This window comes from Scylla paramamosain, chromosome 19 (assembly GCF_035594125.1).
Source record: "Scylla paramamosain isolate STU-SP2022 chromosome 19, ASM3559412v1, whole genome shotgun sequence".
Taxonomy (NCBI): Eukaryota; Metazoa; Arthropoda; class Malacostraca; order Decapoda; family Portunidae; genus Scylla; species Scylla paramamosain.
The window spans coordinates 9,209,645-9,234,644 of record NC_087169.1 but is presented as its reverse complement, the minus strand read 5'-3'; the positions used below and the strand labels follow the sequence as shown (position 1 = coordinate 9,234,644).

The window sequence follows — 25,000 nt, the reverse complement described above, 5'->3', positions numbered from 1 at the left end:
TTTTTTTTTTTTTTTTTATGTAGGAGGGACACCAGCCAAGGTCAACAAAATCTAATAAAAGAAAAAAGGCCCACTGAGATGCTGGTCCTAAATAGGTTCCAAAGTGGTGGTCAAAAATTAAAGGATAAGTGTCTTGAAACCTCTCTCTTTAGGGAGTTCAAGTCATAGGAAGGTGGAAATACAGAAGCAGGAAGGGAGTTCCTGAGTTTACCAGAGAAAGGGATGAATGATTGAGGGTACTGGTTAACTCTTGCAGTAGAGGTGGACAGAATAGGGGTGAGAGAAAGGAGAAAGTCTTGTGCAGGGAGGCTGTGGGAGTAGTGGAGGCATGCAGTTAGCAAGATCAGAAGAGTAGTTAGCATGAAAATAGTAGTCGAAGATAGCAAGAAATGCAACATTCCAGCGATGAGAAAGAGGCTGAAGACAGTCAGTTAGGGGAGAGGAGTTAATGAGATGAAAATCTTTTGATAACACCCTGTCTAAAAGAATGGTATGAGTGGAACCTCCCTCAGACATGTGAAGCATAATCCATACATGGATGGATAAGGCCCTTGTACAGAGTTAGCTGCTGGAGGGGGTGAGAAAAACTGGCAGAGATGTCTCAGAATGCCTAACTTCATGGAAGCTGTTTTAGCTAGAGATGAGATGTGAAATTTCCAGTTTAGATTGTAAGAAAAGGACAGACCGAGGACATTCAATGTAGAAGAGGTGGCCAGTTCAATGTCATTGAAGAAGTGGGTATAATTGTCTGGAAGGTTGTGTAGAGTTGGTAGATGGAAGAATTGAGTTTTTGAGGCAGCAAACAATAATAAGTTTGCTCTGTCCTAATCAGAAATTTTAAAGAGATTAGTAGTCAGACGCTCTGTAGCTTCCCTGCGTGAACTGTTTACTTCCTAAAGGGTTGGATGTCTGTGATAAGACATGGAAAAGTGCAGGGTGGTATCATCAGCATAGGAGTGGATAGGACAAGGAGTTTGGTTTAGAAGGTCAGTGATGAATAACAAGAGAGTGGGTGACAGGACAGAACCCTGAGGAACACCATTGTTAATGAATTTAGAAGAACAGTAACTGTCAGAAAACTGTCAGAAAGGAAACTTGAGATGAAGTTACAGAGAGAAGGATAGAAGCTGTAGGAGGGTAGTTTGGAAATCAAAGCTTTGTGCCAGACTCTATCAAAAGCTTTTGATATGTCTAAGGCAACAGCAAATGTTTCACCAAAATCTCTAAAAGAGGATGACCAAGACTCAGTAAGGAAAGCCAGAAGATCACCAGTAGAGCGGCCATGACAGAACTCATACTGGTGATCATACAGAAGGTTGTGAAGTCATAGATGTTTAAGAATCTTTTTATTGTGGATAGATTCAAAAACTTTAGATAGGCAGGAAATTAAAGGAATAGGACTGTAGTTTGAGGGATTAGAATGGTCACCCTTTTTGGGAACAGGCTGAATGTAGGCAAACTTCCAGTAAGAAGGAAAGGTAGATGTTGACAGACAGAGGTGAAAGAGTTTACTAGGCAAGGTGCAAGCATGGAGGCACAGTTTCAGAGAACAATAGGAGGGATCCCATTAGGTCCATAAGGCTTCTGAGAGTGTAGGCCATTGAGGGCATGGAAAACATCATTACGAAGAATTTTAATAGGTAGCATGAAGTAGTCAGAGGGTGGAGGAAAGGGAGGAACAAGCCCAGAATCATCCAAGGTAGAGTTTTTAGCACAGGTTTGAGCAAAGAGTTCAGCTTTAGAAATAGATGTGATAGCAGTGGTGCCATCTGGTTGAAATAAAGGATGGAAAGAAGAAGAAGCAAAGTTATTGGAGATATTTTTGGCTAGATGCCAGAAGTAATGAGGGGAGTTAGATCTTGAAAGATTTTGATACTTTCTGTTAATGAAGGAGTTTTTGGCTAGTTGGAAAACAGACTTGGCATGATTCCGGGCAGAAATATAAAGTGCATGAGATTCTGGTAATGGAAGACTTAAGTACCTCTTGTGGGCCACCTCTCTATAATGTATAGCATGAAAACAAGCTGTGTTGAATCAAGGTTTGGAAGGTTTAGGTCGAGAAAAAGAGTGAGGAATGTACGCCTCCATGCCAGACACCATCATCTCTGTTATGTGCTCAGCACACAAAGACGGGTCTTTGACACGGAAGCAGTAGTCATTCCAAGGAAAATCAGCAACATACCTTCTCAGGTTCCCACAGCTAGCAGAGGCATAGTGCCAGAGGCACCTTTGCCTAGGGGGGATCCTGAGGAGGGATTGGAATGATAGGACAAGATACAGATATGAGATTGTGGTTGGAGGAGCCTGATGGAGAAGAGAGGGTGACAGCATAAGCAGAAGGATTAGAGGTCAGGAAAAGGTCAAGAATGTTGGGCATATCTGTAAGATGGTCAGGAATATGAGTAGGGTGCTGCACCAATTGCTCTAGGTCATGGAGGATAGCAAAGTTGAAAGCTAGTTCACCAGGATGGTCAGTGAAGGGAGAGGAAAGCCAAACACACCACTCCCAGTTACAGCACCCAACCCATGTGCCATTACTGTAAAAATACCGGCCATTTTAAATTTAAATGCCTTAAGTTAGTAGTTTCAGCTTCCAAGCTTCCAAGACCCCTCCCACCCCCCATCCCACAGAAGCCAGTGGGTTTGATAGTGTCTCATGACCAGGACCAGGAGAGTTAGGAGGTCAGGTCGGTATTTGGTTGTGAGGGTATAAAGACAGGGAGTACTGTCCCCTCATCCATTGTTACCTCATCATTGCCTGTAAAGTCTGGTTTGGACTGGTGTTTTCCATTCTTGTGTTGGGGCACAGTTGAAATTGATGGGGTTGAATACCCTGTCACTGTTTTGAGAGACACTGCAGCACAACAGTTGCTGTGCAAGAATGTTACATGGAGGCGAATTGCCCACAACAAGCCTGTGTGGTCCCGGGAAATTGGCACCATAGAAAGCTTTACTTTGGCAGAGATGAGGCTTTCATGCCTGCTAATAACCGCAGAGGTGCAGGTGGCACTAGCAGAAGATCTACCAGTGTCCAAAGTTGATTTCTTTTTGGGGAATGACCTAGCAGGTGGGAGAGTTTGGGTGCAGTCCCCATCTGTGGATGCTGACCCAGATGTGGATGCTGCTGAAAGTTCTAAGTCTATTGATTCTGTTATTCACTCTAAGGCGAGGCGAGCATCCTTGTGTCAGGTGCTTGCGGGTTTTGCGACTCATGGAGTCAATTGCAATAAGGTAGGGCTACCACAAGAGGAGTGCAGAGTTGTTGTTGATGCTGCATTGGGGACAGAGTGCCCAGAGTCCTTTGTTGCCGGTGAGGGTCTGGGTGAGTCAGAGTTGGACTTGTCTTTGAGTCAGTGTGCTAGGGCTGACTGCAGCAGTGCAGAGTCACAGCAGAAAGCACCTGGGGCTGTGTTAGCAAAGATTCTTAATTAGAGAGGTTGGACTCAGGCCAACTCTAAGCTTAGAGTTGTGCTTAACTTCCCAAGTTATGCTTAGTCTAGGTCTTAAAGTTAAGGCAGGTCCTGAGTGCTTAACTTAAAGAGTTACACTAAGACTAAGTTAACCAAACAAAGATGGCCGACCGTCGAGCCCTAGCCTGCTACCTCAAGAATTATCAGGCCTGTAAGGATGTTCTCGATTACCTGAGTGACTGAACTGTTGGACATGTATAGAATAAAACTACAGGAGCAGAACCTGATGTTATAACTGTTTGTTTAAAGGGTGCAAGAGACCAGAAGGACCTTATAACCTATATTAGGTCCTGCACCAAGTTACATATGTGATATCTTAGGGAGGCTCACTGAAATAAAGGCAGCCGTGAGAGGGGTGGGATTTGTGGTCGTAACATGTCTTATACACTGAAATATACAGTAATAAAAAATAATGTTAAATTGAAGCCAGTGAACTGCTCTATATTGTTCAAACATTTCAAATATGACTGTCATGTGCAGCAGCTACTGAATAGTGTAATAAACACTTTCATCTTCTAAAGAAAACTCTCCTGGGCAAGATGGTGTAATCAGGCTATTTCATAGAACACCATGTAACTGAAGTATGAAGTTGTTTATTAAAACATTTTAACTCATTCCTCAACCACACCTTGGTGTGTTCCAGCCTTCATCAGTATGCATGATGGTGAAATGTTTTCATAAACAGTTTCATATTTCATATAAATGATGCTTAAAAAAAAAAAAAAATACCATCATACCCTGAATTCCAACAAAACAATGATATTATACATAACTCAATGGATCTTATAACTTGAGGGATGAAGATGGATGAGCTGTGCAAGTCCCCTCTGTGGTGGCAAGGACCCTCATTGCTGCCCCATAAAAATGAGAGGCCAGAAGTACAAATTAGCAGTGCTCAACCTGCTGAAACAGAAGTGGTTGTGAATGCAGTCACTTTGCCACCTAAAATATGGAATGGAAAAGGTTCAACAAATATGATAAATGTCTGAAAATATTAACATGAGTACTTCACTTCACTAAAAGCTCGCTCAAAGGGTTTGGCTGTCACTATCAGCCCAATAATAAAGGTGATAGAAATAAATACAGCAGAACAAAAATTAATTAGTTTAATACAAAGAGAAGAATTTTCTAAAGAATACACATTGTTCCTGAAAAAGGTTGATAGATCATCACTCTCAAATGTACTGCTCTAGTTGGGGTTATATCTGGACAATGACATCATCAAGTGTGGTGGAAGAATACAAATGTTTAACCTGGCCAAGTCAACCAAACATCCTATTTGCTACCCAACCATCATTACATAACTAACCTGCTAATACAAGATGTCATGAATTTAGTCATCATTATAGCATCAACTTTACAGCATTTATGAGAAAAAATGGTGGATCCCTAAGATGAGGCATGTATGGATTACACCACATGGCGGGAGGGGGTTCCACTCATACCACTCTCTTAGACAGTGGGAAATCAAAAGCATTTAATCTTATCAACTCGTCCCCTGTAACTGTCTTCAGCCTATCTCTCTCTTCACCACAATGTTGCATCTCTTGTTGTCTTCTACTGGTATTTTCATGCTAACTGCTCTTCTGATTTTGCTAACTGTATGCCTCCCCTCCTCTCACAACCTGACTGCACAAGATTTTCTTCTTTCTCTCACCCCTATTCTGTCTACCTCTCTAATGCAAGAGTTAACCAGTATTCTCAGTTATTCATCCCTTCTCTGGTAAACTCCGGAACTCCTTGCCTGGTTCAGTATTTCTTCCTTTCTATGATGTGAATTCTTTCAGGAGGGAAGTTTAAAAACTGGTATTTGATCATACCATTTGGCATTGCTTTGAGAACGGGGCTTTTTTTTTTTCAAATTCTTGTTGCCCTTGGCCAGTGGCTCTCTTACATAAAATAAAAAATAAATAAATAAATCAAAGATAAATAAAACAAGTATACAGCACAGATAAATTTAATTTGAGAGAAACTTTGCAGTCATAGCCAGATGGTGGAAAACTCAGAAGATTCAAGAGTGTTGGCAGGAGAGCAGGTTAATTCATTGTGCACATAGATGCAACATCCAGCTTTGGATTGAAAATGAAGATAGAGAAAGTAGGAGGGAACAGAGAAGGGGCTACTGTCAGTTGCCTCAGACATCTGCATTTCAATGAGAAAAGATGAGGTTTAATAGAGGAGATGTGGTGTTCCACAGATTGAAAATTTAATTTAAGCCTGTGAATGTTGCAGGAGTTAATAAAGAAAGAGTTAAGGGAGGGGGTGATGAGACACTTAGGGTCAATACCAGAAGATTAACAATATGATATGGGGATATTTATGATCCCCTTCCCTGATGGGAAATCCAAGGCTGGTGCAGGAGTCACCATAAGATTTTTAATTTAGAGTGATGTGTGTATTTACCTAGTTGTGGAATGTAAAACAAGAGCCACACTAGGCTCATGCCGTCCCATCTCCATATCAACTTTTATCTAGATTTTCTTTAAATTTATGAATTGTCTTTGTACACACAGTCTCATCCTTAAGATCATTCCACACTATTATGCTTCTGTGGGGGAAGCTATGTTTCTTGATGTCTCTTCTGCAAACACTCCTTTTTCAATTTCCTTCCATGTCCTCGTGTCTCTCGTATCTGGTATCGTGGGGTCTTCTCTATCCAACTTTACCATCCCTTCCAATATTCTATATATTGCTATCAAATCACCTAAATTTCCCTCCTTTTATCTAGTGTAGTCAGGCCCAATCTCTTCAACCTTTCCTCATAACTTTACTCTCTTAAGCTTCCATGGATTTTAGTTCCAGCTCTGAATTCTTTCTAACTTTCTTGTATCCTTTTTCAAACTTGGCGACCACACTAATGCTGCATACTCCTATCTCAGATGTATCATTGCTGTTAAAAGTTTTTATCATATCTTCATCAATATCTTGATGTTTCTCAGCAGATTATATGTTTCTCCTATAATTTTGTTTATGTCCTTCCCAAATGACAAGTTATCAGTAATAATTACTCCTAGATCTTTTTTTTTCTGAACTTAAGGAGATTTCCTCATTCCCTAAGTAATAGTTGCCAACTGGTCTTCTCACTTTTTCCAAACCTCATCACACTACATTTTTTAGCATTAAACTCCATGTTCCACCTGAATGACCATTCATTAATCTTAATTAAGTCCTGATTTAAAGCATTGCAGTCCTTTTCATTTGTTACTTTCCTCATAATCTTAGCATCATCAGCAAAAAGGTTCATTTAACTTTCTACACCTTCTGTCATATCATTTATATAAACTGTGAACATGATAGGTGCAAGTACTGAACCTTGCGGGGCTGCACTTATTACCATTCTCCAGTTTGACCTGCTGCCTTTAATTACTGTCCTCATTTCTCTGTTTGTCAAAAAGTCACTCATCCACTTTAACAGTGATCCACCAAGTCCTCCAATTTTCTCCAATTCCCATATCAGTCTTCTGTGTGGAACTTTATCAAATGCTTTTCTCAGTTCTAAGTGTAAGCAGTTGGCCCATCCATCTCTCTCTTGCACTACATCTATTACTCTTGAGTAGAAACTTATGAAATTTGTAACACAAGATCTTCCTTTTCTGAAGCCAAACTGTGTCTCTGTTATCACCTTGTTGTCTTCTAGGTATTTTACCCATCTGTTCTTGATAATCTTTTCACAAATCTTTACCACCACACTTGTGAGCGATACAGGTCTATAATTTAATGGATCTTTACTTCTGGTCTTGTGAATTGGGGTAATATCCTCCCATTTCCAATCTATGGGTACCCTACCTTTTACCAGGGTGGTGCTAATTATGTTGTGCTGCGCTGAGATTAATTGTGAGCTACACTTTTAAAATCCAACTCGATACACCATCAGGATCCATTGCTTTCCTTACATCCAGGTCTTCCAACATATTCTTTACTTCTTCTACTGATGTTTTAATCTCCTTTAGGTCAGTCCCTTTTTCTAACGCTGTCCTCTTATCTCTGAAATAATTTTCCTTAGTAAACACAGAGTGGAAGTATCTATTAAACATTTCAGCTACCTCTTTTGGGTCATCCACTATTTGTTCTCCAGCTTTTACCGTGCTTATTTCATCTTTACTTTTTAATTTTCCATTCATGAATTTATAAAATAATTTTGGTTGGTCTTTACATTTCTCCACAACATTCTTTTCAAATTTAACATTTTTCTGCTCATCTCTGCAAGCTTTGCCATATTTGTTCCTCTTCCTTATATAATTGTTCCACAGGTCCAGTCTCTTGTTCTTCCACTTGTTCCATGCTTTTTCTCTCTCCAATCTAACTGTTGCACATCTATTGTACCAATCCTTTTTGAAAAGGTTATCTATTGATCTTTGGGTACCCATTTTTCTACTCCCTTATTATAAATGTCCAGGAAAGCTGTCCACTTTTCCTCTATATCCTCCTTTTCAATAACTATGTACCAATTCTCTTTGCTGAAATACTTCCTAAGTTGTCCAAAGTTAGTCTTGCTGTAGTTTAACCATTCTCTTCTGTGGTCCTCTTTTCTTATACTTAGGTTATTATCCATAACTGAACTGAATCAGCATATGATCACTTTTTCCTATTGGGTTTATGTATTTAAGGTCTTTTACTATTTCTTGTTCCTTGGTGAAAATTAGATCAAGCCTTGAAGGTGCTTCATTTCCCCAAAATCTTGTGTCATCTGTAACCCATTGTGTCAGGAAATTTTCAATAGCTAGGTCTAGTAGCTTGTTTCCCCCATGATGACTCACTGCCTTCTGTGTTCCAATTCTCCCAAGATATTTCTTTACAGTTAAAGTCCCCCATCATGAGTATATCATCATTTTCCTCAAGCAGCTCTGCCAAACATGTCCTTGTGTCCTCAAGCATTTTCTTATATTCATCCTCTCTCCAAGAGTTGGAATAGGGGGGGAACATAAGTCACCACAACATTACGGTATCTTCCCATATTCTGTCTTAAGCTTCTTTTCAATACTTCTGCCTTCTCCACCCTATATGTGACAGATTCCATTAATAAATCCTTCCTAACTAGAAGCATCATACCTCCTCCCCGTTTTATTCTTTCTATTTCTCATCCAGAGGTTGTATTTTCCTTCACCAATATTTAATATATCCCCTTCACTTGCCAATTTAGTTTCAACGATTCCCATGATGTCCGGTTTCTCCTCTTTTAAATAGCCTTCTAGTTCCAGCACTGCCAACATTAGTCCATTTATGTTCGTGTATGCTACTTTTAGTCTTCCCCTTCTGCATTTACTTCCCTCCTGTACCACTTTCTCAACCTTGTGTCCATCACCCTCCAAAAGAACTGTTTTTTCTCCACCTGTGATAGTTTTCTGTTTTTTTTTAATTTGCTTCTTTTCTTAGTTCATTTACAGTATTTCTCTCTTCTCTGGTTCTATCTTTTTATCCACACTTGTTTATATTCTTCCACCTTGGCCAGTTTCCAGGATTTACTCAGTGTTTCTTTAGCTGCCTCTTGTGATCTGAACCTTATTTTCATAGGACACTGTCCACCCTCAACATATCTACCCAGTCTTTTAATTTATTCAATCTCTCCAGTCAGCTCTTTTTCTTCTTGTAATGTCTCCACTAATTTCTCCACACATCTCTTTTCCTTCTTTTCCCTTTCAGTCCACTGAGGTGTACACTCTTCCTTCAGGCCAAATACCACAACAGTTTTTTCTTATCCACAGTGTCTATCACCAAATTTCCTTTCTGTTTTATAACTTGAACAACTTTTTCTGTTAGCTTTGTGTCGTTTGCCTTTGGTTTGTTCCTCCACAATTTTCCTAAAATCAATCTTTTTTCCTCTTGTTCTTTCTTCCAATTTTCCTGTTTATGTTTAATTCTTCCACTTTGCCTTCATATTCCATTGCTTTCTTTTCATATAACGTTAGTTTTTTTTATGTAGATTGTCATAGGCACCTTTCCACACCCCCTTCTCGGTGATCAAGGTTTCAACCATCTTCTCCATCTTGTCTAATCTATCCTTGATTTTCTTCATTTTGGTTTCCAGTGTGATAATTCTCCTTCTCATCATTGCTTCCCCAACCCTTCGGTCCTCTTCCCCAAATTCCAAGAAGTCTCTCTCTGTCTTGTCTTCGGGACGATCCCCATTGGTGTAAACAACATAGTGGGGACTGAAGTAGCCCCCTCTTCACTGCTCATTATAACAATTTAACTGCTTTCTACAAAACACTTTTGTAGAAGGGGCAGCAATGAGTAAAACCAGTGTGAACTCTCACCCCTGTATTTCCACTAGGGCAGCTCTCAGCAACGTAGATGGCTGGATTTTTAGGAGCATTTGTTTGCGTTGACTTCTCTGTCCGCCATGACAGTGTGTGTGTGTGTGTGTGTGTGTGTGTGTTTACCTAGTTGTGGTATATGGGAGGGGAGTAATCTCATAGTACCCCGTCTCTATATCTATCTAGTTGGGTCTTAAAAGCATGGACAGTTTCAGGATTTACAATGTCTTCACTGAGTTTGTTCCATTTGTTCACACTTCTGGGAGGAAAACTATACTTCTTAATGTCTCTTCTACAGTTAACTTTCTTGAACTTCTTATTGTGTCCCCTTGTACTCTGTGTCTAAATTCATAAAACATTCTTTGTCTACATTTTCTCTATCATTTTGTCATTCTATAAATGTTTATTAAATCTCCTCTCTCTCTCTCTCCTATTTTCAAGGGTAGGAATTTTCAACCTTCTTAATCTCCTTTCATAGGTCGATTTACTCAACTCCAGAACCATCTTAGTGACTGCTCTTTGCTCTCTTTCTAATTTTATAATATTCCTCTTTGTATGATGAGACCACATCACTGCCACATACTCCAATCTTGGTCTTATCATGGAAATCAATAACCTTTTTATCATTCCTTTATCCAAATATGAGAAAGCCATTCTTATTCTTTTTAACAAATTCATTGTCTCTCCAGTAATTTTATCAGTGTGTCTGTCCAGAGTTAAATTTTCAGTAACTGTTACTCCCAGATCCACTTCCTCTTTTAACTTCTTTAACTTCACACCTTCCATCTCATAATTGTATTGTGTTCTTTTCTTACTTTTACCGAACTCCATTACTTTACATTTACTTAAATTGAATTCCATTTGCCAAGATTTACTCCATCTATTTAAATTGTTTAAATCATCTTGCAGTACCACACAGTCATTTACATTTTCTACCCTTCTCATCAGCTTAGCATCATCCGCAAATAAGTTCATATAAATATCTATTTCTTCAATTATGTCAATCATATATATTACAAACATTATCAGTCCTAACATTGACCCCTGTGGGACACCACTAGTTACTTCAGCCAAGATGAATTTTGGTCTTATATTACAGTTCTCATCTCTCTATCATCCAGATAATCCTCCATCCACTCCAGCAATTTTCCTCTAATTTTTCCAAAATTTTTCATCTTCCATAGCAATCTTCGGTGTGGTACTTTGTCAAATGCTTTCTTTAAGTCTAAGTAGATACCATCCACCCATCCATCTCTCTCCTGCACAATATCGACTACCCTTGCATAAAAGGACAATAATTTCATAGAGCATGATCTTCCCCTCCTAAATCCAATTTGACAATTTACTAAAACTTTATCTCTTTCCATGTGTTCCATCCATCTTTCCTTTATTGTTCTTTCACATAATTTTCCTATAACACTAGTCAAGGACACTGGTCTATAATTTAGTGGATTTTCCTTATTTCCTCCTTTGTATATTGGTGTAATATTTGCTCTCTTCCAATCTAAAGACAACCCTCTTCCTCCACACAAAACTCCAAGCACCTAATAACACACATACACCTTCATTCAAAATTTCAAAATTCATGGCGACTCCTACACCAGCCTCAGAGTCCCCATCTGGGGAGTGGACCACAAATGTACCCAGGTCAGACTGCCCTTCTGACGATGACCCTAAGTCAACTTTATCTTCATTAACTTCTGCAACATTTGTGGTCTAAGATCTAATTTTCAATCTGTAGAACACCACCTCTCCTCTTCTAAACCTCATCTTCTTTTCCTAACTGAAACTCAGGTGTCGGAGGCAACTGACAGTAACCCCTTTTCTGTTCCCTCCTACTTTCTCTATCCTCATTTTCGATCCAAAGCTGGATGTTGCGTTTATGTGCGCAATGATTTAACCTGTTCTCGTGCCTATGCTCTTGAATCTTCTCAGTTTTCTACCATCTGGCTACGACTACAGAGTCACTCTCAAACTAAATTTATCTGTGCTGTATATCTCTCACCTAACTCCTCTGACTATAAGAAATTCTTTGACTACTTAACTTTCAAAGTGGAGCACATTCTGACTCTCTTCCCTTTTGCAGAGATCTCCATTCTTGGAGACTTCATTGTTCACCACCAGCTTTGGCTTTCCTCTCCCTTCACTTACCATCCTGGTGAACTAGCCTTCAACTTTGCTATCCTCCATGACTTAGAGCAATTGGTGTAGCACCTTAGTCATATTCCTGACCGTCTTGGAGGTACACCCAACATTCTTGACCTTTTCCACACCTCTAATCCTTCTGCCTTTGCTGTCACCCTCTCTTCTTCTCTGTTGGGCTCCTCCGACCACAATCTCATATCTGTATCTTGTCCTATCATTCCAATCCCTCCTCAGCATCCCCCTAAGCGAAGGTGCCTCTGGCGCTTTGCCTCTGCTAGTTCGGGGGACCTGAGGAGGTATTTTGCTGATTTTCCTTGGAATGATTACTGCTTCCATGTCAAAGATCCGTCTTTGTGTGCTGAGCGCATAACAGAGGTTATAGTGTCTGGCATGGAGGCATACATTCCTCACTCTTTTTCTCGACCTAAACCTTCTAAACATTGGTTCAACACAGCTTGTTCTCATGCTATACATGATAGAGAGGTGGCCCACAAAAGGTACTTAAGCCTTCCATCACCAGAATCTCATACACTTTATATTTCTGCCCGGAATCATGCCAAGTCTGTTCTCCAACTAGCCAAAAACTCCTTCATTAACAGAAAGTATCAAAATCTTTCAAGATCTAACTTCCCTTGTAACTTCTGGCATCTAGCAAAAAATATCTTCAATAACTTTGCTTCTTCTTTCCTTCCTTTTTTTCAACTAGATGGCACCACTGCTATCAAATCTATTTCTTAAGCTGAACTCTTTGCTCAGACCTTTGCTAAAAACTTTACCTTGAACGATTCTGTGCTTGTTCCTCCCTCTCTTCCACCCTTTGACTACTTCATGCTACCTATTAAAATTCTTCATAATGATGTTTTCCATGCCCTTGCTGGCCTAAACACTCAGAAGGCTTTTGAATCTGATGGGGTCCCTCCTGTTGTTCTCCGAAAATGTGCCTCTGTGCTTGCACCTTGCCTAATCAAACTCTTTCAGCTCTGTCTCTCAACATCTACCTTTCCTTCTTGCTGGAAATTTGCCTACATTCTGCCTGTTCCTAAAAAGGGTGACCATTCTAATCCCTCAAACTACCTTAATTTCCTGCCTATCTAAAGTTTTTGAATCTATCCTCAACAGGAAGATTCTTAAACATCTATCACTTCACAACCTTCTATCTGATCGCCAGTATGGGTTCTCTCAAGGCCACTCTACTGGTGATCTTCTGGCTCTCCTTACTGAGTCTTGGTCATCCTCTTTTAGAGATTTTGGTGAAACTTTTGCTGTTGCCTTGGACATATCAAAAGCTTTTGATAGAGTCTGGCACAAAGCTTTGATTTCCAAACCACCCTCCTATGGCTTCTATCCTTCTCTCTGTAACTTCATCTCAGGTTTCCTTTCTGACCATTCTATTGCTGCTGTTCTTCACCTAAATCTATTAACATTGGTGTTCCTCAGGGTTCTGTCCTGTCATCCACTCTCTTCTTATTATTCATCAATTACCTTCTAAACCAAACTTCTTGTTCTATCCACTCCTATGGTGATGATACCACCCTGCACTTTTCCACGTCTTTTCATAGATGTCCAACCCTTCAGGAAGTAAACATTTCACGCAGGGAAGCCACAGAATGCTTTACTTCTGATCTTTCTAAAATTTATGATTGGAGCAGAGCAAACTTGGTATTGTTTAATGCCTCAAAAACTCAGTTCCTTCATTCATCAACTCGACACAACCTTCCAGACAACTATCCTCTCTTCTTCAGTGACACTCAACTGTCCCCCCTCTTCTACATTGAACATCCTCAGTCTGTCCTTTACTTATAATCTGAACTGGAAACTTCACATCTCATCTCTAGCTAAAACAGCTTCTATGAAGTTAGGTGTTCTGAGATGTCTCTGCCAGTTTTTCTTACCCCCTCAGCTACTAACTCTGAACAAGGGCCTTATCTGTCCATGTATGGAGTATGCTTCACATGTCTGGGGCAGTTCCACTCATACCGCTCTTCTAGACAGGGTTGAATCAAAAACTTTTTGTCTCATCAACTCCTTTCTTCTAATTGACTGTCTTCAGCCTCTCTCTCATCACCGCAATGTTGCATTTATAGCTGTCTTCTGCCACCATTTTCATGCTAACAGCTCTTCTGATCTTGCTAACCACGTGCTTCCCCTCCTCCTACGGCCTCGCTGCACAAGACTTTCTTCTTTCTCTCACCCCTTTTCTGTCCACCTCTTTAATGCAAAAGTTAACCAGTATTCTCAGTCATTCATCCCTTTCTCTGGTAAACTCTAGAACTCCCTGCATGATTCTGTATTTTCACCTTCCTATGACTTGAATTCATTCAAGAGGGAGGTTTCAAGACTTACCCTTCAATTTTTCACTAATGCTTTGGAACCTTTTATGGGACTGGCATCTCAGTGAGCTTTTTTATTTATTGGATTTTTATTGCCCTTGGCCAGTGTCCCTCCTACATAAAAAAAAAAAATCTTTTGTTACCCTTCCCTGTGATAGTGATGTCACCACTAGACTGTGAATTCTATCTGCCAGTTGTTCTCTACATTCCTTCAGTATCCAGTTTGGTACTCCATTTGGACCAGTTGCTTTATTTACTTCAAGCTCTTCCATCATCTTAAGTATTTCTTCATAACTGATTGGGACTGTACTTAGTATCTTCCTCACCAACTTATCCCTTCCAGCATCAAACTCCCCTTCTTCAGTAAATACCAATCTGAAACTATTGTTCACAACCTCCACCATGTCCTGTGCATCCTCACAGATTTTTTCCTTCAACTTTCAATCTTGATACACCTTCCTTCTTTATCTTCCCATTAATATGTCTAAAGAACAGTTTGGGTTCATTTATACACTTATCTATTATTTCTTTTTCATAGTTTCTTCTCTCCATTCTTATTATATCATTGTATTTGTTTCTAGCATCTGCATATTCCTCCCATATGTTCTCTTTTTTTTTTTTCTTTTTCCATCTATTCCAAGCATTGATTTATGATTTCTGGCCTCTTTGCATTTTGTATTGAACCATTCTTTACCCTTTTTGCATCTCGCTCCTCCTTTAGGTACAAATTTCTCCACACTAGATTTATATATCCTTATAAATGCATCCCATTTTTTCTGAACATCTTCTGCATCTTCAGAGTTTTTCCAGTCCATGGCAACAAAGTATTTTTTTTATTTTTCAAAGTCAGCATTACTATATTTAAATCTTCTTACCTTATAATTTTCATCAATGATTACATTTTCATTTTTCAAATTAAATTCCATCAACACAGTGTAAGGTTTCAATAATTTCCATGCCTTTGGTAAACACTAAATCAAGTCTTGATGGCTTATCTCTTCCACTAAATCTGGTATCACAATCAACCCATTGAGTCATCAAGTTTTCCACCACCCAGTTCAACAGTCTTTTACTCCATGAGTTCTCACTTCCAGTAGTTGTCAATGTCTCCCAGTTTATCTCCTTACAATTAAAATCACCAACAATAACTATATCACTACTTTCCATCACTGTCTTTTCAAGACCTTTTAACACATCTACCAACATCTCTTCATGCTCTTCTTTTTGCCAACCATTGGTCATAGGTGGCACATACACTCCTATATAATTCATTATCCTTCCATTTCCACTTCTAATCATCAGTTGTAGAATTTCAGACTTGTCTTTACTTCTTATTACCTTGTCCACTTTGACACGTTTTTTTTAGTCAGAATGATCACTCCACCTCCTCCCTTGTCACTTCTATTTTTCATCCATAAAATCATATTTATCATCATCAATGTCTGGAGTTCCCCATTCATTTTTCCATTTCGTCTCACATAATACAACAACATCCAGTGTGGTTCTGCTTAATGACTAATTTAATTTAATTTTAGTTGACATTTTCATTAGTATAACGTACCTTACTTACTGTTTGATTTACCATTTCTTTATTCTCATATCCCTTACTCTCCAGAAAGACTTCTCCTCCGTTCGTTGTTCATTTTTTTGTTTAGGCTCATTTACCAGCTCCTTTTGCTTCAACCTCTCAGTCTCATCCATATCCCTGTTTATCCATACATTCTTATATTCTTCATCTCCAGACAACCTCCAAGACCCATTAATTACTTCTTCTTGTACCTGTGTTGCAAATCTTATTCTTATGGGTCTCATTTTTGTTTTCATATTTCCCAATTCTGTGGAACTCTTCCACTTGCTTTACTAGCTGGCTGTCTTCACCTGTCACTTTCTTCAGTAACTTAATCAACGTTTTCTTTTCCTTTTCCTCTCTTGGAATTCTGCTTACTATTTCCTTTTCCTTTAAACCAAATACAATTACTTGTTTATATTTTTCTACGGTGTCTCACTATTTTTTTCTCTTTAATAACATTTACCACTTTTTGTCTGAGGTTTTGTTTCTCATTTTGTAGTTGTTCAGTTGTTATGTTTATTTAACCACTTATTTTGCCTCATTTCCACTTCCTTTACACTTGCCTTCATTTCCTCATTTCCTTACTGATCAGTTTCTACTTTTCCTTTATTTGTTTCTTTAACAGTCATTTTCCACCTTTAACTTCTCTTTTTTATCTTTCATCTCCATCAACTTTGCTGTAATAGTCACCAACTCCTCACCTGTCTCCTTTTGATAGGCCTCCAATGTCTTTGTTCTGTGTGTGTGTGTGTGTGTGTGTGTGTGTGTGTATTTACCTAGTTGTATTGATCTAGTTGTGCTTTATGGGAAAAGAGCTATGCTCATGCTGTCCCATCTCCATATCTTTTAATATCCAACTTAGCCTTGAATCGATGTATACTTTCTGCATTTACTTTCTCCTCATCGAGACTGTTTCGTACATCAATACTTCTATGTGGGAAACTATACTTTTTGACGTCTCTTCTACAAGCACTCCTCTTCGGCCTCTTTCCATGTCCTCTAGTGTCCCGTGTATCCCAGACCATTAAGTCACTCCGGTCCACCTCCTCTACTCCTTCAAATGCTTTATTTATCGCAGTGAAGTCTCCCCTTTCTCTCCTCTTTTCCAATGTTGGTAGATGTATCCATTCCAGTCTCTCTTCATATGACAAGTCTCTGATACTTGGTACCATCTTTGTAGCTGCTCTCTGAACTCTCTCCAACTTTCTCATATCCTTTTTCTTGTATGGCGACCACACTACTGCTGCATATTCTAGTCTAGGTCTTATCAGCGACATGATCATCTTCCTGACCATCTCTTCATCAATATATGCAAAGGCCTGCCTTATTCTTCTCAACAAGTTATAGCTTTCTCCTGTAATTTTGCTAATGTGTCTCTCTGGGGTCAGGTTCCCAGTCACTGTAAAACCGAGATCCTTTTCTTCTTCTGCTCCTCGTAACCTTACACCATTCAACACATAATTTCCTTTTACTCTTCTTGTACTTTTTCCAAACTCTATTACTTTACACTTCTTTAAATTAAATTCCATTTCCCATCAATAACTCCATTCTGATGTCTTGTTCAGGTCTTCTTGTAACATTCCACAGTCCTCTGCACTCTCAACTTTCTTCAGCAATTTTGCATCATCCGCAAAAAGGCTCATGTAGCTGTTCACACTCTCCATCATATCATTTATTTAGACTGCAAACATGATTGGTGGAAGTACTGAGCCTTGGGGTACTCCACTTATGACTTCCCTCCATGATGATTTTTTATCTTTTACCACCATTCTCATTTCTCTGTTTGTCAAGAAATTTTCCATCCATCTCAGCAGGCCCCCCCTTAACCCACCATTATGCTTCAACTTCCACAACAATTTCCTGTGTGGCACTTTATCAAAGGCCTTCTTCAGGTCTAAATAAACACAATCAGCCCATCCATCTCTTTCTACCATTATATCCACTCTAGAATAAAAACTCAGTAAGTTTGTAACACGATCTCCCTCTCCTAAATCCAAATTGTTGCTTTATTATCACTTCATTTCCTTCTAAGTACTGCATCCATTTATCCTTCACCAATCTTTCACACATTTTGCACACCACACTTGTTAGAAACACAGGTTTATAGTTTTAAGGGCTCCTCTTTACTACCACCTTTGTAGATTGGCATTATGTTGGCTCTCTTCCATTCAATTGGGACTCTACTTTCAATTAGGGAGCTCTCAATAATATTATGTATTACCCATGTCAACTGCTGATTGCACTCTTTTAGTATCCATCCTGACACTCCATCAGGTCCAGGGGCCTTCCTAAGGTCTAGTCCCTCCATCTGTTTCTGGACATCCTCTTCAGTCACTTGGATTTCCCCCAGACCCATTTTCTCACTCATCTCACTCTGCCACACAAATGTTCTCTCTTTTGTGAATACTGATTGAAAACTCCTGTTCATTATCTCTTCCAATTCAGCCAGATCCTCACACATTTGACCATTCACCTTCAATCTGCTTATTCCTTCTCTATTTTTCATTTTGTTGTTCACATATCTGAAGAATAGCTTTGGTTGCTCTTTGCATTCGTTCATAACATCTTTCTCATAATTTTTCCTTTCTTCTCTAATAACCCTTACATATTCATTTCTTATAGTTGTGTAGTTTTGCCATAGCTCCTGCGTATTTTTCCTCCACCACATATTCCATGCCATTTCCCTCTCCTCCCTAGCTATTTCACATCTTCTATTATACCAGTCATTGTTATATCTTTTCCTTTTCTCTACTTTCGGTACATATCTTTTCACTCCCTCTTCATAAATATTGATGAAAGCTTCCCACCTCTTTTGCACATTACTTGGTGTGATAAGTGTACTCCAGTCCGCTTCACCAAAGTATCTCCTCATTTTTTTCAAAATTTGACTTACCATAATTAAATCTTTTTATAATCTTCACATCTATTTTCCTCTCTTTTTCTTTAATACAAAACCTTATCATGACATGGTCGCTTTTTCCTAATGGACAATCATAGTCCATGTCTTCTATAATATCTGCTTCTTTTGATAAAAACCAAATCAAGTCTTGATGGCTCCTCTCCTCCTCTGTATCTGGTGTTTTCCTCAACCCACTGTGTCATAATATTGTTCATTGCCAGTTTTAGAACCTTATCTCCCCATGAGTTTTCTCCTATTGTGTTCCACTCCTCCCAATTTATCTCTTTACAATTAAATATCCCATTATAACATTTTTTTTTTTTTTTTTTTCTTTGCAAGCCATTCTTTTGTCTCACTCAGCAACTGTTCATGCTCTTGTCTATTCCAGGCCTTTGTTTTTGGTGGGACATACACCACTGTGACATATTGTCTTCCTCTTCTTCCATTTATTAGTTGTAAGTTTAGGCCTTCCACCAAGCCTTCTGCCTTTTCCACACTCCACCCTGATACCCTTTTTTTAACAAGCATCATCAGTCCACCTCCTCCTTTTCCACATCTGTTTTTTATCCACATATTGTACTTTCCCTCTCCTAAATTTGGTGTCTCTGAATCTCTTAGTTTAGTTTCTACCATTGCCATGATGTCTGGTTCATTTGCTTTTATAAATTCATTCACTTCATCCATCACTGAAACTAAACCATCCACATTAGTGTATGCCACTGTCCATGTCCCTCCCTTTCTTACAGCTGTGCTTCTGCACCCCTCACTCTTCGCATGTACCACTTCCTCTGTGTGTGTGTGTGTGTGTGTGTGTGTGTGTGTGTGTGTTAAATACATGTAGAGTTGTGTGAAAGAAGAAAGTTGTCTATTGAGAGCAGGCTGTGACTGCCTCCTTGTGTTGTGAGAGACAAAGGAAAACATTCAGTAAGGTCACAGCTGGGTCATTGGAAAGTTCATAGTATCCCATGATCTGGTACAAATAGGTCCAGTGCTTGGGACTCACTGGGAGTTATTATTGTTATAAGAGGTGTATATTGCTTATATATATATATATATATATATATATATATATATATATATATATATATATATATATATATATATATATATATATATATATATATATATATATCAATAAATTGTAAAATGATCTGTGGAAAAGATGGGTTTTAGAATATCTTTTATTTTTAAGGAAATCCAGTTGGTGCACAGTTGTCAAAGAAGGCACAATATGGCCATGGACAGGGGACATCATCCTCATTCATGATGTCTGACCCTAGGTGAAAACTTGGTAAAATTACAAGTCTACATGATGGAGAGAATGGATTAATGAGGGTAGTGGACATAAAAACCTCTTCAGGCACAAGCACACACCTCTTTTCTAGGTTGTACCCCCTTGAACAAAGTCTAGCATATGCAACACCCTCTGCTGACAATGTCCAGCTCCAAGGGCCCCTCTGTAACTGATGATCCCTGTGACAAGCAGCTAAACACTCAGCTGACATGTGCCTGTCAAAATTTAAAGCTGGTTTACTAACAAGTTTCCCTATAATTTACTATATGTAAATATTTGTATTATTTCTCTCATTGGCAGGAGTATGTTGGAATTAGCATATATTCCAACAGAACAATGATAAAATGATAATAGGTATTATTATCAATTGAAACTTAAAAAGCCCCCTTAAAGACTGGGTTAATTAGGAAAAATCCAGAGGCAAGCAGGATCTGAACCCATAGACCCAAATGTTTATGGATGTGCATTGAATACAGCCAATCAGTAACTCAGCTACACTCAAGGAGCACACTCTAGTTCAACCACCAACCTCACCATTGCAGCTTACTCCCCAGACATTCAGACATACCAACTAAATACTCTTAGTAGTCTCAGGCCCATGTACTGATAGGTATTGTATTTGATGGCTTATAAGATGTGTGGGCTTATAAGACGCACCTCAGTTTTGGCAAGCATTGAAAAAAAAAAAATAATGATAAATAATAATAATGAAAATAAATAAATAAAAAAAAAAATAATAAATAAATAGATAAGTGGGTTTGAGCTCTGAATATGAAGTGAAGGGTTTCGTCTGACATTTGAAGCCCTCTTATATGTATTCAGATCCCAGTATTTTACATTAAAAAAAAACCTTTATATTTGCTAGGACCTACCAACACTGCTTCTTAAACCAATTCTGCTGTAAGATGTAAACAAATTTGGCATAGACAGTGACATTGTCAGAGCCCAGAGGGGTAATACAGTTTGTTTGATGCTTTCTTCTTTTGTTTTGTTAAGTAGTAAGCTATTTTCTAAAAAAAGCAATAGTTTCTCATTAGTTTCAAGTTTTGTTGAGCATGTATGCAAGGTAAGAATATTGGCACAATTTCAGTTGTATGAAGGTGTGTCTTACTTCAAAGAATAATAGGATCGTACTAAGGAATGCAGTGAATCTTGCATGTGTTGCCAGGTTTGGTGTGTAACCGACCATGAGTTTGTTTTGGTACATGCATTGTTATGCATCGTCACTTAATTTCTTGCTGATGGGTGTCTTTTCATTTGAATTACCTGTTATACATTGTTACTTTGCAATTAAGAGTTGTTTTTGTGGTGTAGAAATGATCATCACTTTGTTTACATATGCAAAGATGTTTCGGGTTTGATTTAAGGAGCACTGTTGCCATAGTCACTGCCCCAAAGCTGAACCTTGGCCTTATAAGATGCAAGCCCATTTTCTGAAACTGTTTTTTGGAAAAAAAAGTGCATCTTATAAGCCATCAAATGTGGTACTTAGCTGAAGCTGTAGTCTGCATAACATCAGGTAACTCTATACATATAATCTGGCTTTAATACCACATGCTGATTCTAAGCTGCCAAAGGGCAAAACTGTTTTAGTATTCATTTCATGCAAATGGCTGTCACATATAAAATGAGTTAAACATTTGTATTTTTACAGTATTGAGTCAACTAAATTATCTTTATGTACTAGGCTACTATTTCTGTAGAAGGGTAGGTAAAACAAAGCACTGGTGATTATAATAAATCAATGACATAAGAAACCATAAGAGAGGGTAAAATATTTTGGATATAAGATGTCACTGCATGCCAATTTTGAATGTCCAAAGCTGAGCATTCCCACATCTTGTGGACAAATCCCATTATCTCTCATAGCAGTGGCAGTTCATATCAATTCTTTTACATAGTGATCACTGAAATCCATCTCTTACATGGGATCTCTGTAAAATGGCTCTTGCTGTATTAGAATCCTGGATACATTATTGCACATGTTCATACCAAGGGAATTAGTGTCAAGATCCAAAATGTAAAATTTACTTCTTTTTAAGCTCTTCAAAACTATACCATGTACAGAGCAGTGATAACATAATGTAAATTATAATTGATACAAAGAGATAATGGAGCCCTGAAGACCAAAAATTAAGTGTGCTTAAGTTTCATTACTGCCTAGTTACCATTTTTTTGGATTTTGTTGATTTTAAAAGATTAAATCATGTTTCATATCTACAGATTCAGCATAATATTTGAATTTCATTTTTATCATTCTTGCCAATGTAAAACTAATCCAAAAAACACTGCTTTAGGTTAGAGGAAGTTATGGGGAAAAAGAAAATAGTTGGTTTGGATGAAAATTTGGAAAAATACGAGAAGCAAAAGAAGAGCAGCTCCATTCATGTGCTTCTGGTGGATTTATCCAAAGAAGACAATGAAGAACAAAACACCTGTGATAGAGGTAAGTGTAGAATTGTGTCCTATGGTCACCCTGTGGTCCTTATATTATAAATTAAGACTGCTGCTAGATATTATAGGAAGAAATGTTAAATTGACTGACTGGAATAATATATGGTAAATGGAGTTTAATTTGAATACTGTAACTGTCATGTAATAAAGTGTGTACAGAGGAGAGTGAGACAAGGGTGCTTGTTATTGAATGAATTATTTTCCTTAAGTGGACAGAGATCAAAGAATATAGAAGGTATGCAGACAATAGAGTGTTGTGGGTAGATACTGAAGAAAACTCCAGGAGTCATTAGATTGACTAAATGAGTGGTCTAGAAGATTAAAGATAGATTAATTAAATCATGTAGAAGAGGATTCAAGAAAACAAAAGTGATGGCCATAACAAGGCAGGAGGAGAAATTGATAGAGAGTTTATGAAAAGGGGAAACAGGGTTAACAGTTTTATATATCTAGGAAGAATTATTTCAGAAGAATGTGATTTAATAAAAGTCTGAATAGCTACAGTTAAGGCAACATTTGAAAAGATGAGTAAAATTTTAACAGATATGAGTATAGGTATCAAATCGCTGAGCAGATTGCTGAAGTGGCTTGTCCAGTTTGTACTACAAGTACTCATGGGTGAGACAGACTCTGAAAAAAGGAAAATTATCGAAAGACTAACCATTAGAATTGTGGCTTTTAAGAGAAATCATGAGAATCCCTTTTATTCATTCAGTTGAAACTGAGTGAAACCACTCATGCCACTCATCCAGGGCAAGCTGGGCCAGAGTCATCTTGTTCTTCCTGCGGAGGAGCCACAGGGCTGGCAGGGCTGGTGCACTGATCCTTCCAGAGAGACATGAGCCACCTGACTGTTTGTTGGATTGGTCATTTGAAGACACCATAACAACTTTGATAGCCCATTCATCTCTGTAGAGGGGAAATGACCATTTATCCACCATGAGTTAAGAAATGACAGAATTAGAAATTGAGGCAGATTGCATTTAAGTTTTTGTCACTGAGTTATACACTCATACATCGTTTCTTTTCTTGCAAATTTGTTAGTAATTACCATCCTAATAAATGGTATTGCAGAAGTATTATTTTTGGGTATGAAGCAGATAAGTATAGCTCTGTACAGAACTATTATTTTTGGGTGTGAAGTGGATCAGTATAGCTTTGTACAGTGTATGCTCAGAATGGTCATGATGTTTAACATTCCATGATATTATATAAGCAAATATAATCAGCCACAGCATGATTGTTATGTTTACCAGTTAATATACAGACTTGTGGTCACAATCATAATAGCATTTACCTGAAGCTGGTAAGATGTTGCCTTTGATTTCAGTATTGTATAAGATTTAGCTATTTAATGAATAATCCACTTGGCCAGCTTTCAGTTTTACACAGTTTATCTAAGTGTTCATCATGACTTTTATATGTGAATGAGTCTTAGTTTGTCACATACAGTAGAAATGTTTTCATGTTGTTCATTGTTTGTTCTTTTGTCTGTGGCAGAGTCAGATGGTGACAGCGTAATAATGATCAAGGAGATGCTCTCACCCCGAGCCCAGAGGAACTCCCTTGAGGAAAGGTTCAAAGAACATCCACTATATGATCTTGAATGGGTCAAAACTATGTAAGTGTTTTAGTTCCAAGCTAATACTTTTCATATAAAGATCACTTGTAGAATTATTCTATTGAATTATTGCTTGCTTCTGGAAGAAAATATGGTATTATAAAAAAACTTAGGATTCAGGGAAGGATCTTAATCTTTAATGAACCTGAGACAAGCATATATAATAGAGATTGGTTATTTAAATTAGTGGGAATGATGTTCTGGGCAGTTTTCTTAGCCCTGGAAAAAAAAAGTAACTTAATAGGGTGACATTTGAAAAAAAATGTTATACTTATGTCTATTTATCAGACACCTGCTCCTAAGAGCTCCTTCAAAGAGGTGTGTGTGTGTATATATATATATATATATATATATATATATATATATATATATATATATATATATATATATATATATATATATATATATAGATATATATATATATATAGATATATATATATATATATATATATATATATATATATATATATATATATATATATATATATATATATATATATATATATATATATATATATATATATATATATATATATACACACACACACACACACACACACACACACACACACACACACACACACACACACACAGTGGTACCTTTTGGGCTATTCATATTGGGAATGTTCAAATTGGGAAGCAATTTATCCCATTGAAATTAATGTAAAAAGAATTCATTCATTCCAGGTCTCAAAATCCCCCAATTTATTTATTTTTTTAATTTTTTATGGATTTATGTTGTGCATTAAACATATAATTTAAGGAAAGTAACCTAAATTTTTGGAAAAAAAAAAAATACAGTAAAAGAAAGCATGAAGTATCATATATTTTTGCCTATAAGATGGCACTTGAATCATCCTAAAGAAAGGCATAAGAAGTGGGTTGTCCTATGCATCAGTTATAAAAACAATGACCTTGAATTTTTATGCAAAATACCATTGTAAATAAACACTAACCTCAACA

General features: G+C 37.9%; 1 protein-coding gene across 6 annotated transcripts in view; it reads left to right on the top strand.

The window, feature by feature from the left end:
* LOC135109616 (uncharacterized) overlaps positions 1–25,000 on the top strand; it is a 375,792-nt gene that overhangs the window by 176,094 nt on the left and 174,698 nt on the right. For all 6 annotated transcript variants that reach the window (XM_064021045.1, XM_064021044.1, XM_064021043.1 and 3 more), the window contains 2 exons: positions 22,260–22,408; positions 23,917–24,037. In XM_064021045.1, coding sequence (XP_063877115.1) covers positions 22,260–22,408; positions 23,917–24,037 — 270 coding nt within the window. The remainder of the gene's footprint in view (positions 1–22,259; positions 22,409–23,916; positions 24,038–25,000) is intronic.